Source organism: Anguilla rostrata, chromosome 19 (assembly GCF_018555375.3).
Source record: "Anguilla rostrata isolate EN2019 chromosome 19, ASM1855537v3, whole genome shotgun sequence".
In the NCBI taxonomy this organism is placed as follows: Eukaryota; Metazoa; Chordata; class Actinopteri; order Anguilliformes; family Anguillidae; genus Anguilla; species Anguilla rostrata.
In genome coordinates, this window is record NC_057951.1 from 7,228,953 (window position 1) to 7,249,169 (window position 20,217).

At 45.5% G+C, this 20,217-nt stretch overlaps 1 protein-coding gene across 1 annotated transcript; it reads right to left on the bottom strand.

Moving 5' to 3' along the window:
• Nucleotides 1-218: 218 nt before the first annotated feature.
• On the bottom strand, nt 219-20,189 carry slc6a13 (solute carrier family 6 member 13). Its single transcript, XM_064319591.1, has 15 exons — nt 20,011-20,189; nt 16,307-16,498; nt 14,193-14,327; nt 12,782-12,922; nt 12,210-12,297; nt 11,803-11,935; nt 10,687-10,821; nt 9,242-9,345; nt 8,849-8,973; nt 8,174-8,286; nt 6,769-6,906; nt 6,075-6,177; nt 4,997-5,097; nt 4,297-4,467; nt 219-4,048 (listed from the first exon to the last, which is right to left on the bottom strand). The coding sequence occupies exons 1-15, from the start codon at nt 20,015-20,017 to the stop codon at nt 3,884-3,886; spliced, it is 1,851 nt and encodes a 616-aa protein (XP_064175661.1). The 5' UTR covers nt 20,018-20,189; the 3' UTR covers nt 219-3,883.
• Nucleotides 20,190-20,217: the final 28 nt, after the last annotated feature.

Sequence of the window (20,217 nt, forward strand, 5' to 3'; positions counted from 1 at the left end):
ATCAAATCAAATTCTAAAGAAAGATAAGTTTGTATATACTAATAAACTAAGCCAAATATTGAGCCAGAAACTCTTTTTTTATTGTGTAACTTGTGTAATTGTAGTTCTTGGAATTCAGTAATTATTAAATGCTTGTTTCTTTTCTTTTTTCTTTTATTTGTAGATGAGTGGAGAAACAATTACTAATGAAAACATTTAAAGTTACATGAATTAACAAATTTGATCATTATTCATTTTATTTGTTACATCGTACACATTCAATGGCACTAACAAAATGTCCATATAGGCCAACATCTGTAGCAAGAAAATGGATTGAATCCCAACCATTGTCTTTGGTGTAATTACACATGCACATTATACAGTTGTGACTCACATTATGCAGACAATTAAAAACCCAGATTAAACAGTCTCCTCATGTTCAGAGAGGAATGTAAGTAGTAACTTTCCTATCATTTTTTAAGCACCAAGACAGCAATAGATCCTTTGAAACACTGTTACTTTTTGTAACCTTTTAAAGATTCACAGTCCTTGTGATGTTAGTGTACATATAATCTTTTTGCCTTATTATGCTTTCTGATAACGTTTAATTTCATTTTCTTTTATCAGGAAAATGGATAAAAGATATCCGGCAAGGATTTATCATACGTATTTTAATTGTGTTGAGGGGGTCCATGGGATATTTGCCTAGTTGGTAAGGGAATCTAATCTTAACTGCAGACGCCTGGGTAACTGTAAATCAGTCACCTGTGGTCAGCCTGCACCAACTGTGCAAGAAATGCAATATATTAGCACAGTCACTGCACAGCTCAGCTGTCTGAGGGCCAGGCAGAATGTGGTGACAGTTTGTGGCAGGTATTTCAGTCAATGCGTCCTCTGGTCTGTGCCCTCCCAAACTGATGAAGAATACACTACATGACCAAAAGTATCTGGACACCCCTTGGTCTGGGGCTGTTGCTCATGGTTTGGGCTGGGCCCCTCAGTTCCAGTGAAGGGAAATGCTATTAATGCTGCAGCATACAATCACATTCTAGATGATTCTGTGCTTCCCCAACAGTTTTGGGAAGGCCCTCTCCTGTTTCAGCATGACAATGCCCCTGGGCACACAGCTAGGTCCATATAGAAATGGTTTTGTCAAGAACGGTGTGGAAGAATTTGGCTGGCCTGCACAGAGCCCTGACCTCAACCCCATCCAACACCTTTGGGATCAATTGGAAAGCCAATTGCGAGCCAGGCCTAATCACCCAATCCGTGCCCGACCTAATGCTCTTCTGGCTGAATGGAAGCAAATCCCTGCAGCAATGTTCCAACATCTAGTATAAACTCTTCCCAGAAGAGTGGAGGTTATTATAGAAGTAAAGGGGTGGACCAACTCATATTAATGCCTATAATTTTGGATGAGATGTTGGATGTCAGCTGTCCACACACCTTTGGCCATATAGTGTATCACAATGAGATGGATGAACTGACAATTAAGTACATAACAGATATCCAATATATAACAGATAACAGAAAAGTTTGAAATAAAAGTGGCCACATTTCAAACAAGTCACTGTGAAGAAACATTTCATCTCGGCTTTTCTCTTTTTTAATATAAATGTTTTATATAATAGTGCCATTTTTAATCCAAGTGATAACATTTAAAATAATATTTTCTGTATTGCACAACAAATATGTACACACAAGGAGTGTTTCACTGAAGGAAAATACAGTTTGAACTACAACAGTGAATACAATAAAAACTCTAAAGAAAGATAACATATTTTTATATAACTGAATGACTACACTTTTGAATATGAATATCAAAAACAGTGAGGAAATTATGTTTCGTGATGTTAGTTATTGTCTTTCTTTTTTGTCATTATTTATTACATGAATGCTTCATCTGATCTTAAGTCAAATGTCAAAAATAATGACCACGTGTCACCTTTTCTGATTCAATATATATACAATGTTTTACATTCCCAAATTCAAACCAATGTTATACCATTAAATATGCACAGGATATAACCAATTTAAAAATATACAGACATTTGTAACTTTATTTCTTTATAGCCATTGTTACCGTGTTCTTTACCACATTTTGGACTTCCACTTTAAACAGCTGGCAAAAACAGGAACGGATAAACACTGTATATGTAAGGACATGCTGTCCAGAATATCATTTGAAGAATAAAATGGCCATGACTAATAAGGCAATACGTCACAGCTGTATGTACACATTGGTCCACTTGTTTGAGGTAATTAAAGTACCCACAGCTTTCAGCATTCACCTTTAGAAGAATTACCACCATTATTGATCATGAATGTTGAATGGAAATGAAAATGCTTGATTTAATCGATGAGAGTGAGGTTTTCTTTTCCCAGTTATGTTTACAAGAGGAATCGCCAGGGCTGTAGAGCCCGTTGGGCATAGCTGACCAATCCACAGCAGAGTTTTGGTCCTATGTTTTACCCCATGGGGTTGGAGGTCATGAAAACACTGTACAAATATCATACAAAACGTGTACATCTGGAAAGGAATTCATCAGAGGCAACCAGCTAATTATTATAACGTCATTCACGACTCGCTTATTCTATTATGAGGGAGAAGCTATAGCATGTGTCCCTACTCCCTACCCATGGAGGCTACTACTTCTGTGAATGTTGGCTTCATATCTAGGCTTTACAGACTTTCTGTTCAGAAACAGCATGACAGACATTTTCCAGTATGTCTTCGGATTTCCTTATTCTGCCTTTAACACTGCAGACTCCCTTCACACCTGGGGTGAAAGCAGACCTAGTGAATACTGTCAAACAGTAAACACAGCAATGTCAGGTGGTACATTGACAATGGGGCGGCAGTGTAGTATAATGGGTAAGGAACTGGTCTTGCAACCTGAAGGTCACAGGTTCGATTCCCAGGTAGGACACTGCCGTTGTAACCTTGAGCAAGATACTTAACCAGCATTGCTTCAGTATATATCCAGCTGTATAAATGGACGCAATGTAAATACCATGTATAATGTTGTGTAAGTCTCTCTGGATGTGAGTGTCTGCTAAAAGCCTGTAATGTAATGTAATATAATATAGCAACCACAGGAATAGCTTACCTAGTGATTAAGAATAATCTCATACTATAGTACCAAAGAGCACTTTTTCTTTGAGTCGTTGACACTTCATCTGCTGGTTCCCATGATGCTTTTGGGTTGAGGTGAGTTGAGATGTGTGTGGGGGGGGTGGTGGTGTTATTTCCGTACCATGACCCACCCCCCATGCCCATAGCTGTAGCTAATTCTAGCGCTACCCACAATTATCCATTTGTACTAATGAACGTATGCTGTGAGTGGAACATTTTTATGTTCCTGTAGAAGAAACAAGCTTCCTTAGAAAGCAGATGCCACTCCAGGTTGAACTCAGATATCTGAAAACCACACGGATGCCTCAGCATCTTATGCCACAGTGTGCTCTCTCTCTGGGACAAAGAGCGCAACACTGCTGTCCAACACAAAACCAGGTTCAGTCCAACAGCACCACAGACAATTAGCTCAGAGGCTGTGTGTGAGAGTACGTGCATGGTGTGTGTGTGTGTGTGTGTGTGTATGTGTGTGTTGATTATTTATGTGTGTGTGTGTGTGTGTGTATGCGTGCAGGGAGGGATTCTTGGATGATGACGGCCCACCAGCAGCATCCTGGCTGATCCTTCGTGGACCCGACAAATATTTAAGAAACCCGGTGCACTCAAAATGTCCATCTGCTCCAACTCCCCAATACTTCCCCTTCCCAGGAGCGAAACAGGACTCTCTCTCTCTATTTGGACGTGGTATCTGTGGTATTGAGGGCCGGGGTGGAGGTTGTCTGCGGACGCGTGTCGGGCTGACGGGTTGGCGGGGGGACGCGGGGCACCCTAGCAGTTTGTGTCTTTCTGGAGCACGGGGAGGTAGCCATCTTTGGAGGCCTCCGCCCGCGGGGGCAGGTTGTCACCGTCGAGGGTGAAGATGGCCAGCATCTTCTCCTGCTCCCTCTTAGTCTTGGGCAGGTCGCCAGAGGGCTGAATGAGAATGTGAATGCGCTGGAGAAGTGTAGAGAGATAGAGAGGGAGAGAGACAGAGAGAGAGGGAGAGGAAGAGGAAGAGAGAGAGGTCACAGTTAGTCTGCAGCTTTGAAACTCTATTCAGTAATCTACTTTTTTAGCACTACTAGCTGTTCACAGTTGGCAAACCAGAGTGACAGACACAGCTCCCGAATGACGCAAGTACAGAAAATCTATCCTCTAAAAAATGTAACATTTTGATAATACTTCTCTACACCCAGGCTTACCTCTCTCATGGTTCCCTTGGTAGTGCAGATTTTGTAGGTGGCCCAGAGGGGGATGCAGACCATGGAGGAGAGGGCCAGGAGCCAGCCCAGGGCGTAACCCCACCAGGGGTACACGTACTCGTTGTTGTACTTCAGAGGCGTGTATTTGATCAGAGAGAAGGCGAAGGTACCCTGAGGAGATCAATGTGGAAGAGGTCGGTTTGCCGCAGGCACGCTCATTAAACTCACGGACTTACACGACCTACGCACCGGCCTCATCCAGAGAACTGCGCATTCTATAACCTGCTTATATGCAGCTATATATTACTGAAGGGAGTAAGGAACCTCGGTTAGGGGCACGATAACAACGTTTCAGCCACTTCACTTTTCATTCAGTTTACTAATGGTTTGAACTACGATAGACGAGTGAGATGTGTGTGTGTGTGTGTGTGTGTGCGTGCGTGTTTTTTTTTTCAGCAGCTGTTTCCCTGTTAACCAATAGAGGGTGCTATTTAAGTTCTAGTGTGCACATTAACATTCATACTATGTACGGTATGCACCCTACTGTGGAGGCAGAATAGAATGGCTGCTGGATTAACTTTGATTTAAGGCTTGGGCAAATCAGAAAAATAAATATATAATATTACTATGATTCCTCTGATTTGGTACAGCCTGATGCGATGCAATGAACAAAGACCTGTGATTAAATGTTTTCACTCACGAAGCACGTGGCGGGGGTGAAAAACAGCCAGCAGTATTTGATCAGAGGTCCCGGGCGGTAGCCGATCATGTCTTCAATGTTGTCATAGAAACGATCAGCGCCTGCAGCGATGGAGAAGAAAAGTAATTTGGTCAGTCGCTCCGTAGTCAAGTTATGCACCCCCCCCCCCCACGTGCTCATTTCTGAAGGGCCCCTTGGTACGCAGGTTCTATTTTCACCAATTACACTGATTTGAGCCGTTAATCATCCATATGCATCAATGTCAGTTCACTTGTAGCTTGGCTCACAGAAAACTTTTGTTTTGTAGGGACTAGTCTATAGAATAGTCTTTATACTTTGCATAAATGTACATGATATATAAATGCCATCCCATGTAACACGCCTTATTATAAATTTATTAATGAATATAAATGCTTTCTTTCTTTGTATGGTTCAATAATCTGTGCAGCCTGAAAAGCAAACTCCACCTCCACTATTTAGATCGTATTTCATAATGAAATTTATTCGGGAGGTATAGTTGGTGTTTTCCCATTGCTGTGTGTGTGTGTGTGTGTGTGTGGCACTCAGATAAAGCTAGAGACAGAAATTGCCTACATATACTTTGAATTCATATCTGGCCTCAAGTAGTTAAACAAGGGATTACATTCCAGCAGTCAGCCCTAAAACGAATCCATCACAGACATATGCATCGATACGGATCATGAACAAGGTAACTTCAAAGCACTATTTTAACACTAATTTATCGAAGCCTTTAGGGAAGAAAAACAGCTATCTCTGATCAAGTTGACAAGTGAACTGCATCGATTCGCTCAAAACCGGCCCATCAATCAAAGCGAAAGCAGCGGTGTGTTTAATTGGTTCTTGTCCCCAAGTGCCCTTCAGGTTCGCAGACACTAAAACTGACACGGCTTTCTATTAATGTGCTACAGTTCAGGATGAGTCACCATTACATCACCAATGAGAACAACCCATCCGTCGCCCTTTCCTAGCTTTTCCCCCACAGGCCGTGTTTCATCGTAAATCGCGCGTTATGAAATGATTCATTTCACGGACGATTCGTTATTTGTTCGACGCTCACCGTAAATCCAGGCGATGCAGACCGTTTCGAAAACAGCCACGAACAGGAGGCACATCCCGCTGGCGGCGTAGTAATCGAAGAGCTGGAAGATGTACATGCCCCCCTGCAGGGAGGAGAGAGAGGAGGCCAGGGGAGAGAGAGAGAGAGGAGGTGAGGAGAGGGAGAGAGAGGAGTTGCAGATGGGTAGATTTCAGTTTATTCCTGCTCTTATCTATGTAATTCATTCATTTTTGTTCCCTGTAGGGGACATGAGTCTCTGGACTTGATCTAAAAAAAACATATATTCTGAATGCTGAATCCTTCACTACAAGGGACATCCAATAAAAATAAAATGAATAATATTTTTAAAAATATTTTCACGGCATCCAAGGCACTTGTATTGTACATAAAAAATGTTAAATCCAGAATAAAACAATTAAAATAAAAAACTTTTTATTTTCTGATTTTTGCCAGGAGGATATAAGCCCACTATGGGGTTTAAGCATATGAAACAGAGGGTTGAAAACAGAGCATTTCCATTGGGAAGGCCATAGTGTCAGGGCAATTTTCATTTTGATGAAAACATATCTACTAAAACAACTACATTTCTGCCGGGTCTCTGGAGGGTGTGTAAAGAGCTCTTTTGTATTTCAAACACACATCTGACTGAGGTCTGACAGGAAGGCCCCTCCCTCCTGCCAGCCCCCCGGCCTACCTCCGTCAGCATGATCAGCCCGATGAGGTAGGAGACGACGGCCACGGCCAGGATGAAGAGCTCCCTGCGGTTCTTCCTCCGGAAGACGGAGGGGTACATGTCCACCACGGCCGTCACCAGGCTCTCCACGCACACAAACTGGCCGGGGAGGGGAAACCACGGCGATTAGCCCTTTGAAGTGTAGGTTTTTCTGTTGGAACGCTTGCTTTTCAAGATTCTATGTTGGCGTTCTAGAACTCCACTGCCGTCAATTATCAGTCGTGATTGTTACATCAGCAACAGAATGTTGACTTAGGAACATTCCAATCACATATCTGTTATCTTACTCCTTAAAGGGCAACTGCATTCAAAAATCATTACGTCACTGATAGTACCTTTGACCAAACAACTGAATGTTTGCAAGCCCCCCTGAATGACAATTTTGCTCCCGTATAACCTTTATCCTTTCTTCAACTGTACGATATGGATTCAGAAAATTATTAGTGGAGGCGCAAGTTAAGATTTAACCAAAAGAGGACTTCAAACCTTAAGCTATGTCTGAAATATCATAGTGTAAACATTGTAACCTGAGAAATAAGGAGAGCACAACAGATTTGTTAACACTAACCAGACATCTCCACTCACTTAAAGGATGACACACACACACACACACACATACAGCTACAGCTTGCTACAAAATGTGTGTTTTTATCAGCTAATTAATTTGCAGTCGCGATGCATGTAAATGGTAATGGACTGCATTTTAAGCGCTTTATCCAAGCGCTTACAATTGATGCCTCTCATTCACAGAGCATTTAGGTTAGTGTCTTGCTCAAGGACACTTCGACATGCCCAGGTCGGGGTTTGAACCGGCAACCCTCCGACTGCCAGACAATTGGTCTTACCTCCTGAGCTATGTCGCCCCTGCATGTGCATGTACATGTGCACAGGCGCGCGTGTGTGTACGTGTGCACGTGTGTGTGTGTGTGCGTGTGTGTGTGTGTGTGTACGTGTGTGTGTGTGTGTGCGTGTGCACGTGTGTGTGTGTGTGTGTGCGTGTGAAGGGCGGAGGAACGCCGGGCCAATGAGTGAAAGTGGGCGCACGCAGACACGCCCCGACCGGCTCCGTGGAGAAAGCCAGCGCCGCCGCCGCTTCCTCTGAAACCATTAAAAACTTTCCACTCCATGTGACATCAGCGGGGAAATATTCACTCCGCATGTGCCGCCGGTTAACAAGTGTTCGCGAGCGCACGTCACAGCACAGAGGATAAACATTAAACAGAAATAGATGGGGACATGGGTGGGGGGTGTGGGGTGTGTGTGCGTGTGTGTGGGGGGGGGGGGGTGGGGGTTGTAGGTCTCTGCAGGTCAATCTCAGCTGCATTTCCTCTTCGCTCTCATTGGCCTGTGGGGATTTAACCCTTACCTGGCTGTCGAGCCCGAGCAGGACAATCATGATGAAGAAGAAGCAGGCCCACAGCGGGGAGAAAGGCATCATGGACACCGCGCGCGGGTAGGCGATGAAGGCCAGCCCAGGACCTGAGACAGAGAACAACGCACACTGCTCACAAACCCCGCCTCTCTGTGTGTGGGGAGCATCAGACGCACTGACTGACAATGCTGAGGGTAACTGGAAAACCACTGGCAATGCGTTACACAAGTTTGTAGATAGCTTGAAAAATAACAGTGCTAAGTCTTTCATTTACCCTTTGAACAGTAGGGTTTTTTGGAATGTCTTTTTCTAAATTCTACTGTAAGTCAATATCCTAGAACTCCATTGCTTTCAATCAACAGTACTGATGGTGACATCAGCATTACAATGTCCCGTTGCAATCACATTTTTTGTGATTTTACACCTTAAAGGGTTTAAGGGTGAAAATCTTTTATTTTCAAATGTATTCATTTACCTTTTTTGCCTCTGTGTTAGACATTCTAGACCACCAAGGCCTCACTGTGTAGTATTATTTTCCTTGAACTGATCAAGCAGCGTTTCAGTTTATGTTCGTACAGTAGCACAATCTTAAGGATGTCCAGAGAGACCCCCGAGGAATTCCCAAAACCATAGAGTTCCGTCGGGAGCAGGGGGGCCTAGAGTACTTACCGGACTCCGCCACCTCGGAAATGGGAACGTTCTGCTCGTAGGACATGAAGCCCAGGATGGAGAAGATGGCGAAGCCGGCTACGAAGCTCGTGCCGCTGTTCAGGAAGCACAGGGCCAGGCAGTCTCTGAAATCACCACAGAGTGCAGGCAGGTTAGCAACGGTCGCTAACGAGGCCTGGTGAGCCAATGGCAGGACAGGGAGTCACAAGTCGACCTCAAAAATGGGCGGAGCCATGATGTCACAGGCCCTAAGCCATTCACGGGCCACGCCTATCGCACACGCTGAAGCGTGCCGATCGGTGCGTGCGAGTGGATGGGTGACAGAACACGATAGCTCCGCCCACTGTTGACGAAAGCCTTGCGCCGATTGGTTGGGAGGCCTCGGACACACACTTGTAGCAGTTGTTGTTGTACTTGTTGTAGCTCCCCAGTGCCGTGAGGCAGCCCAGGCAGATGGCGTAGGAGAAGAAGATCTGGGTTCCAGCATCCATCCACACCTGAGAGAGAAAAGAACAGGAGGATCAGAGAGGGGTTATTTGCAAAGCAGCCTTAAATGACTAACACTATTTGTGAGACTATTAAATATTACATATATTTGTAAGACATCCAGACACTGGAAATTGCTTCTTGATTTCTGCACCGGTGATTCTCTAAACCCAGATGCTCACAGCCAGCAGAACATGCAAATACTGAAGCCAAACAGAGCTAGCCAGGGTTCATAGGCGATGCACCTCCCTTCAGAGTCAAGCAGCTACACACAGTCTACATCAATAGACAACTGCACACAGTCTACATAAATAGACAACACCACCTAGGCCACACTAGACCACCTAGACTTCAGTTTGTCGCTCTCACTGGTCACACGTCCTGCCAGACATTTCACAGCATCGCTCCAGCCATGAAAGACTACAAAAACCAGCCTGCCTAGAGGAAAACAGCCACAGAGGTGACACCCGCGGGAAGGCATTTATGTGTTTAGTAAGAAACAGGAAAAAGAACAGAAGAAGAACGGACGGTCCAGCCGGGTGATGCTCTGGCGTTTCGGTGACAGCCAGGCTACAGCGGGGAGACAGACTTTTCGCTTCAGCCGAAGTTGCGAACGGTCTCCCCCCTCCCCCCACCACCACCCTCAGCGACTTTGTTTGTATTCTTCTCAGCCATCGGGCCCAACCGGTTCAAACCATTTTCTCAGGGTCGGGGGAGGCCAGGGGGGAGTCAGGTGGTGCATAGGGGGGGGGAGGAAGGTTCGATGGACTGTTTTTAGTTGCCGCGGGGGGTCTTCCTCTACCCCGTAGAGACAGTCCCCTTTTCGTGGGGGGCGCAGATGGTCCCGTTCAATGCTCCCCATCCCAGCTGGGCTCACACACAGCCCTGGCATGTGCAAGACCCCCCCCCCCCAGATGGAGAGCGATTTGAGGGGTGGCTTTCTGAGAATACCGCACACATGGGGGGTCACACTCTGGTGGGGAGCTGGACAGGGCACGGGGTCCAAACAAAAGACCCCCTAGGAAACACACCTGTCTGCTCCAGTCAGAGGACAGGCTGCTGCTCACTCACAGTTAAACAGGGCCCGTGAATAACAGCTAGGCCTGTAAGCCTGTCCTGGAAATGTTTCTCACAGCCCAAAGCCCACTAAGTTGTGAGGTCACAAATAGGTGATTAGAACGTTCTTGACTGAACATTCTAATGCTGATGTAACAATCACTACTGGTAACGGAAAGCAATGGAATTCTAAAACACTAGAACATTCTAACAAACCTACTCCTCAAAGGGTTAAGGATATTCAGTGGTGTGTGTGCGGTATGGAAATGGTGTGCGGGGGGTGGTTTGGGGGGTACCTGAGGGTCGGCCAGTCGGCCCAGGTCGGGATACAGGTAGAACTGGATTCCCCTGGAGGCACCAGGCAGGGTGACCCCGCGGATCAGGAGGATGACCAGCATGACGTAGGGGAAGGTGGCGGTGAAGTATACCACCTGCGGAAAACAAGCAGCAGATTCACGCACCTGGAACAAACACCTCACACGAAAACATGTGTGCGCCAGCATGTCACTTTCTCCCCGATCCCTAAACCATTCCCTCAACCTCAGCCCAATTCACAGACCATCGTGATACACCCATTGGTTAAATTCTCCATTCTCATTGGCTGAGAGAGTGTTTATTGTGTTGACACGGATAACCAGAATAACACAGGGCTATAATGTATTTCCACAGAAATGAATAGTTATTATTAATAATGAATAAAATAGAACTAGAATTAATAAAATATCCCACGCATACATGTACATTAAAGGCAAAAAAAAGCAAGTTAACAACAACAACAAAGTACTCCAACAATTTTAGAATTTTAGAGTTGAAGTCGCAAGTAGCCATTGTATATGAAATAAACCACTCCAAGCTCGAGCAGCTGTATGAAAATAAACTACTTCATGGTGGTTTATTTTTATACAACCGCACAGCCAGGTGTAGTTCATTCCTGACATAAAATCCCTCTATTGAACTGTCATTGAAAAACAATTGCTCTGCACAAGACACCATGAGGATATTTTATTTCTTTTTGCTTTTCATTGACAGGAGAGTAAACAGACTTTGAATCAAAACTTTCATAAAATCTGTAGTCCTATTTTTTAAATTATGGTTATTATGGTATATTTTGATGTGATGTGCAGGACTGTAGTAATTTCTACTGATTGCACTAGGTGTTATGAACACTGAAGTTTATTCAGCTTGGGTAGTTGTTTTATGCCAGATTTTCAGAACTGGTCCTAAGTGAATTTCCTAGAAATAGTAAAGGTACAAAAGGTAAAACAAACACACACACGCACACACACACACACACACACAAAAACCAGCACACACACACACACACACGCACGCACACACAAAACAAGCACACACACACACACACACAAAACCAGCACACACACAAACACACACACACACACACACACACACACCTTTCCCGTGGACTTTACGCCCTTCCAGATGCAGAAGTAGCACATGATCCAGGCGACCAGGAGGCAGACGGCCAGGTCCCAGTGCAGGTGGCCGATCTGGTCGATCCCAGGGGAGATCCTCAAGGCCCTCCGTCTGTGCGCACCGGGAACAGGCCGAAGAACCACAACTCAGCCCGAGGGGGGGATAAACGGGGGAACTCCCCGTAGCCCGCCTCAAACGGCACAGGTACTGTATGGTGCAGCACTGTCTGCAGGGTTGCCATGTTACCATGTTCTTCTGGGAACACCTGACTTTGGCTAGCTATAACCGGTTCTTACAGCACAAATGACTCGATGTGAACTTGCCTACCCAACACTGTGTGCAATTTATTAAGCTTTTGAAAGGCAAGGTTAAGAGAAACACTCACTCCCAGAATTCAATGACAGGGGAAGTAGCATTCACGGCCATGGTTAAGTTGGGGGAATCACTCCTCCTCTGAAACTCCACGCAAGATTCTTAAAGATAAAAAAGTTAATGTCAGACATAGCATGGTCTCAAAACACAAGCGAGCATATTACTATAAACAGTAATATTGATTAATTGGTTTACATTGTTTCTTATACTGTATAGTTTCTGTATTTGTCTACATATGTTCATAGTGATGTTAAACTAACTACTGAGTGTTAACAGTAAATGTACACATCTACTGTTCAATTATTGTGACAAATGAAATTGCTTCAAAGCATTAATTACTTTGAGTACCAGGAAACTCCATATTACAGAGAAGAATACAACAGAAAATACATATTAAAACGTTAATGAAATATTACGAGACATTTCTGTGCACATATTAAAAATGACAACGTTTCAGTTGTTTCCAAAAGCAGTTCTCTCTACCTTCGTGCGAACACAAAGCTAAGCTGAAGGGTTCAGTCAAGATTTTGGTTAATTTTGGTGATTTTGCCGAAAAAAATGGCGACCGGAACCACGTTCTCTCACCCGTGTTCCAGGTGTTGTTGCAGGAGGACCACGGGAGATCCCACGAGAAGGAGAAGCTCAGGTAGAAGATCCCCCAGGCCAGGACGATGATGTAATAGAAGTTGAGCAAAGCCACAATGACCTGCGTGGCGTAACCAATGCCTGCACCGACACAACAGGGGGAAGCCATGTGTCAGACAAGCACAACAGTAAATCCACAAAATGTGCACTTTGTGGTTACCATCCATCATAATGTGGAGTTTAGCCCTTTTGATTTTGTTTTTTTTGTTGTTGTTTATTTTATATTTTTAATACTGCTTTTCTCAACGAATGCAATTTATGAGAAGGACATTCATTAAACTGTCTATTTCTTTCAAAATACATTAAATCTATCACTTCTTCAATGTGAAAATTGAATTCCAGTAATTAACCAAAATAAATGTATTTTTTGCATTATTGAAATGTGTGTCTGCATGAAGTAGCACATTATTATGACCAAAAGGATTCTAGACTGAAGTAAGGTGACAATAATTGCAAGTAGCTAGTCTTCCATGACCTTGAACAACCTATGAGACAGTTTTTATTTTCTTCTTTCTGGGTCTTGCTGCCTACTGTGGCTGTTTACCGGTGGGGGGTGGTGGTGGTGGTGGTGGGGGGTGGGTGGGTGGTGATTCATACTGGGTCTAACTCTGAAAAGCTTTGCCTGCCTGGAAGGTGGCCAGCACTGGGAATAAGCCAGACCCTCCATTCATGTAAGCATGCACAGTGACAGCACTGTTGGCGTACCCAGAATTCCTCTCTTCATTCCATTCAGTCCAGCCTGGGCTGTACTGGGGGAGGGGGGGTGGGGGTCTATGAGAGGTGTTCTCCCCGCCCCTCGGCACTGATCTCAATGAGGAGTTATTCTAGAGAGCAGGGTGAGAGGGTTCTCTACAGCAGCGAATTACCCACAACGCCACTGCACTAAACACAATCACTTGTCCGTCAAGATCTGAAGCTGCTGAAAGGGTGCAGTGACTTTCTGAGGACGTAAAATCCAGCCAGTCACAGCCTGTGACATACTACGGTACAAAGCCAAAGCAGACGGGGGCCAGGGAGAACGTCTGAGCGTGCAGCTGTTAGCAGTCAGGTGCAAAACTAAACACAGAATGTACCCATAATTCCATTTGCATTACATTTAGTGGCCAACTGCTTACATGGCTTACTCTCTTTTCTTGGAAATTTTCTTTAGTTGCTGGATATTTACTGAAGCAATTCAGGTTAAATTACAACTGCGGTGTCCCAACTAGGACTCAAACCTGCAAGCTCTCAGTTGAAAACCCCGCTCCCATTACGCTACACACAGCAGCGGTTTTGGAATTTTTCCCTTTCCTTCGTTTTTTTAAAGGAAGGCGAGTCCAGCGAGGCCTCTCTTTGAGGGATTGTGTGTCACCTTCGAACAGCGGGCTGATCTTCCTCCAGCAGGTGATTCCTCCCTCGCTGGTGAACTGGCCCAGAGACGTCTCCAGAAAGAACACAGGGATCCCACACGTGAAGAGGAAGATGAGGTAGGGGATGAAGAACGCGCCTGTCTCGGGGGGAAGAAGGAATAAACGTCAAAGGCTGTGGCTTCAGCCCCGGTCCGCTAGGATCACCCCGGTCAGTTAGTCCGTCAATCTTTGTTTCTGCATTGTCATTTTAAGGCCATAACTGAAGAACAACACTATTAAAGTTGAGTATAGATTTGACTGTAAGATCCTCAGTCATTCCTTTCAGAGGACAATCGGTGCTACCAAATGGTGAGACAACCTCAGAAAGTTGTTCCAACATCGTGAAGAAGTGAAGATGCATCAGACAGAAAGTATTCCTTGCCTGCTCGACAAATAATACACTCCGTTACCAGACCTGGGTCAAATACGTATTTGCTTTGGATTCCAAATGCTTTTCTGTGCTCTATTGATCTTGCCTGGCGTAAGTGAGCCTGCCAATATGACCAGAAGGTGGGGTTTTTGCACTCTCTGAGAGTATTTCATTGGTTTCAATACAGCAGACAAGATCAGTAAGTATTTGACCCAGGTCTGTACGTTACCTACAGCGCTTCTCATCGGTACACCCCATAACCGCAGTGAAGCAGGGTCAAGGTAAACACAAGGAGCCATGGAGAGGGCAGGAAAGACTTCAGACCGTTTGGTCGACGGGACGTCCAGCAGAGGCTCGTTCAGAAAACAATCAAGTTTCTGAAAAAAGCCAAAACATCCTCGCTCATCTGAGGGACAGCTGCAGAAGGTCAGCCGAGTGGAAAGATCAAACAACAGCTGCCTCGGTGACCTCTGACCTTCGTTAAGCCTTCCTGGGGTCTTGTGGGGGAGGTCTTGGGAATATCATGGTTAAACAGGGCAATATGCCCTCTGTGTTTGGGAGTTTATGAGATTTAAATGAGGAACTTCTACATGTGCACAAGTGCAAATATTCATACAGTCAACAAATAACTGAGGGTAAAGTCACTTAGCAGGACGTTGGGTCATCATGTGTGACCAGTACAACCTGTATCGCATCATGGAATGGTCTTCCCGTTTATGCTTTGTAGACGGAAGCCATATTTTATTAATTCTTTGCGTAACCAGGTAGGTCAGCTGAGAACTTGATTTCCCATTTCGGTCGCAACCTGCACCATTCTGGCGCTGTGCCAAGCTCTTCAGTAAACACTAGAAGGGGTTGCTGGAGGACACGTTACTTTTTTACTCAAAGTTAAATTTGCAGTTCTGGTCAAATCGGACCAATATGTTAAAGTGATCAATGTGTCATTAGATTAACCCAGAGGTCATTGGCACTTCAGATGCCGTCGCTGCCTCTATTTATGAAGTCACGTGGACTTTTCAAAGCGCAAACAAATGAACTGGTTTTGAATTTGAATCACATGAATATTTTCTATGCATCGAGTCGCGTTTTAGGGTAAATGAAGTGTACTGGACATGGTGAATTGCAGTAATCGCTCTGTCATGTATTTAAACACAATGATGTGACTTCAAGCTTTGCTTTTTTTAAATATAGGATACACAAAAAATAGCAGCCAACCTTTTCTCTGTAAATAGTGAATCTTAGTCTGCATGGTAAAATGCGTTCTATATCTGGCATAACTTTTGAAAGCACTAAAAGGTGCCATAAACATTTTGCAATCACCTACATTTACGTGATTAAATAGTAACCAGAGAAACTGCGCGTCTGCTATAAAATTTTACCGGTGTGTTTGAAAGCAAAACAAGAACCATGTCCCAGAAACACAGCTTTCTATTTAAAGAGCACACGGCAGAAAAGGTTTGTGGAACACCAAACCCAACCTGGCAACACGTTTCTCTTCGAGTTCCCTTCAATGTCCCCACCTTTCTCACATCGCTGCTATGAACACACTGTGTATGCACACCCACACACACACATTGTTGCATTGTCATCTCTCTGCTGCAACACAAAAAAATGTTAGCTCGTCACCCTTGACTTCTGGTTGGCGTGAGCAGCTGCAGAGAGAGAGGGAACGCTATCGAGTTGCGGGTCGTCACCCCCCAGACTCACCTCCGCCATTCTTGTAGCACAAGTAAGGGAACCGCCACACGTTGCCGAGGCCGATGATCTCCCCGGCGACCGACAGCACGAACTCCAGCTTGTTGCTCCACTGGCCCCTCTCCTTCATCTTCTCCTCCGTCTGCGGGACCATCTCCAGGGGCCGGCCGTGGCCGTTGGAGGGGTCCGTTCTCTCCGCGTCACCTGCGTGGCGTAACGGCAGCGTCATTGGGTGTGGGGCGGGGGCAGGGGGGGGGCACCTGAGGTTTCCCTGGAGATGTCGGTTGGGTGTTCCTCCCCCCTGCTGATATGCACCTTCAGAATTAGCAGGAAGAGCTGATAGGACAGTCTGTTCACCGTATGAGGTAAACAGGAAATCAGCATGTCTCCCTAGCGACAGAATGCCAGGGTATTGATAGTCTCCACAGGACACTTGTTTTTACGGGAAAATACAAAGATGCTTAAATGAGATTATAAGGGTGTACTGGGTGGCTCATCCTGTTAAAGCACTGTTATAGTGCTTAAAAGGACCCACAACTGGGTCAGGTCACTCTAGGATTGCATAGGGATCACCCAGAAAACACACACACCTACACACACACACCACACTCACACACACACCACATGCATACTCGCACACACACACGCACACACCACACTCACACACACATACAAACACAAACACGCATGCACACACACACACACACACACATACAAACACGCACACACACACACTCCCGTCGTGTCACATTAACCGGCCACCATGTTCCTGGCTCTCTCTCTCTCTCTCTCTCTCTCTTTTCCCGCTCGGCCCTGGCACCGCTAATTTCCTCTCCTTTGGTTTTCTGACAGTACAAACTAAACGGCGTAATGACCCGTCTTGGGGGGCGGGGGGGGGGGGGGGGCGAGCTTCCTCTCCACCCTCGACAGGACCTGCCATTGAAAAATAACAGCTGAGTTTCTTTAAATACTTCAGGTCCGAAACAAGAGAGGAGGGCTTCCCACTGTGGCCGGAGCCCTGGGAATGTGCCTCCTCTCTGTGGGGAGAGCCAGGCAAACCCCCCCTTCCCACCGCCCCCCCCCCCGCCCGGTGCTCACTGGACCGCGCAAAGGCTGGCGGTAAAACACGGTCCTGACTGTACTTCAGGGGGTCATTTACAGCAGGTACCTGGCAAGGCTTTGGCACCATGAAGTAACAGGGTACGCGACTCAAATCTCTCAGGTGTGCCCTCTGCCAGACCTACGCTTTAATACTGAGAGCCATGTCACTCCTCACCCCGCACAGGCTAAACTTCTCACCACGCACAGGCTAACCTTCTCACTGTGCACAGGCAAAACTTCTCACCGTGCACAGGCAAAACTTCTCACCGTGCACAGGCTAAACTTCTCACCGCGCACAGGCTAACCTTCTCACTGTGCACAGGCAAAACTTCTCACCGTGCACAGGCTAAACTTCTCACCGTGCACAGGCTAAACTTCTCACCGTGCACAGGCAAAACTTCTCACCGTGCACAGGCTAACCTTCTCACTGTGCACAGGCTAAACTTCTCCCCGTTAGCTAACCAGCCGTTAGCTAGCCAGGGCTCAAGCTCTTCCTCCAGCACAAATATGCAAAAGCATTAAAATAAGTAGCCAGAGACAACAGCTTGGAACATTTGTCATGGGGGTGTTCAGTTGGCAGACATGTTTTGTGCAGTTACATTACACGCAGTTTATGTTATACTTACATACCTATCCATTACATATCTGCACATTTACTGAAGTAATTCAGGTTACCTGCCATACTCAGTGCAGTGTCCCACCGGTAACCTTTACCTACAATCATAGAAACTTCACAAACCGCTATGCAACAGCGCCGCTCCAACAAAAACAAATATGCGTATTTAAACCTGCACTTATTGGTGACATTTCCCTTTCAGTTGAAATCAAATCTAAATATGTATTTGCATGACAAAGTGTCTGCGGTTTTAGTATAAATAGATTCTAGACACCACGTCTGGCTTTGACACGCTGAGTGACACTGTCACTCAAAGATGAATATTGAAAGGTGACCCAAGATACAGATCCAAAAATATTGTTTTGCAGTCGCGCATCCCTCGATGGAAATCTGAAACGAATCAACAGTTCCTTCCTGAGCGGGAGCAATCGATCAGCGTGTGCCAGGGTAAATTTAAGGCGGACCAAACAAACAGGAAGAAGAGACGCATTGTTATGAAGTAGGACGTATGCGGACGAAGCAAGTCGGTGCACACGCCGCACAGGTGAAAAGGAAAAGAGGTCTGCACGTGTCAAGCGTGTGGAAAGGCGTGTGCGTGCCAAAGGTGAGCTAACCGCGACCCTGACGCTAACCGGCTCGGGCTGAGGAGGTGTGTCGTCGGAAGATCGCGTTAGAAGTTTCTAAACATTAATTCTTTCAAAATGGCCGCCGTGTGGCTTCAGCGTGTGGGTGCACCCCATAGACAGTGGAGCAGACTGGCATCTTTCTGGCCTTCCTCCATTGACTTCAAATGGGGGTGAGAGTCCGGCCTAATCAAATAATGACTAGACCGACTTTAGAAAAAAAAAAATATGACATGGTATGCACTCATTTTGGGCCCACTTGGACACAAAATATGAACAATTATTTTATCAGACACAAATAATGTAGTTTGCAGTACTTTGAACTCCAACATGCTTACAACTCCCAATAAAATTAAACTTGCAGCTGTTGCTCTTGCAATAAGCAATCTTCAGATTCTGAAAGGTGATTTTGCATTACAAAAAATAAAACTGCATCACTCTGGCAGCAAAAAGGCCGATCCATTGAATCAGACACTAATTTCCATTTCTGCACTCTTACTATGTACATACCACATGCGTAATTTTGATAATGCGAAAAAGGGCAGAACTCTGCTCTCGTCTGTTCAGTTGACCACACAATAACAAGCGGGACACTTGTCGTAAGTACGCCTACATCGGTTCCACGGCCGTCACTAAAAACCGAACTGAGCTCTACGCGAGAAGACGCGTACGCAAAGGGGGGCTGGATTCAGAACGATCACGGCGCCAGCGCGTGTCTGAAATCACTGGGATGCCGGAGCGGTACATTTCCACTGCGGCCGGGGGCCAAAACGCGCGAGGACGCCGCCGGTGCCAAGCAAACGCGACTTCCTCTGGGGTGCGATCTCACGCCACGCACGAGCAGACAGAGAGAGAGAGAGAGAGAGAGAGAGAGAGGGGGAGAGAGAGGAAAGAGAGGAGAGAGAGAGGGAGAGAGAGAGAGAGAGAGAAGGAGAGAGAGAGGGAGAGAGAGAGGGAGAGAGAGAGAGGGAGAGGTGGAAAAACACCAAGAAGACAGCTCAAAATAACTACCTAAACAAATACACAAACCCCGCATAGTTCAAAATAAATACATAAAAATACACACACAAAATACACACACAAAAAAAAACCTTTAATTCTCACAGATTTTTTGACTGGAAATTAGCCAAGCAACAGCAAATAATACCACATATAAAATGTGATTTACAAAAAAAAAAAAAAACAGGACGCTACAGCATGGCATTGTAAATCAATGGCAGTTCACTCTATTGTGAGATACTTTGACTATGTATACGCAGATATTTCAGCTCTGAGATGCATTGAGACTGAATACACTGGTCAACTCATTTGAGTCTCCCAACGTGTTCTGCAGGTGAAACAGGGGAAAAAAATGGACAGTAACAATTGGTACTCACCTTTCATTGTGATGCCAAAATCTGCCTTGGTTTTCAACTGTCTACTAATATTGATCTGTAAAAGTCCCGTAAAGGCTTTGACTATTTAAAGTGTGGGCAAGGGGGGAGGAGTCAAGTTTCCCTCAAACTCTCCCACCCCCCCCTCAGTTCCAGCCCACTTTTCCCCAGACCCATTCTCACACTCCCTCACACACACACACACACACA

Excerpts from the sequence above, each read along its gene's own strand:
- slc6a13 (XM_064319591.1), bottom strand. Across the intron at positions 12,298-12,781 it reads CAACAACACCTGGAACACGG|AATCTTGCGTGGAGTTTCAG; the intron begins GTGAGAGAACGT and ends TTTATCTTTAAG. Across the intron at positions 6,178-6,768 it reads GGCTGATCATGCTGACGGAG|GGGGGCATGTACATCTTCCA; the intron begins GTAGGCCGGGGG and ends TCCTCCCTGCAG.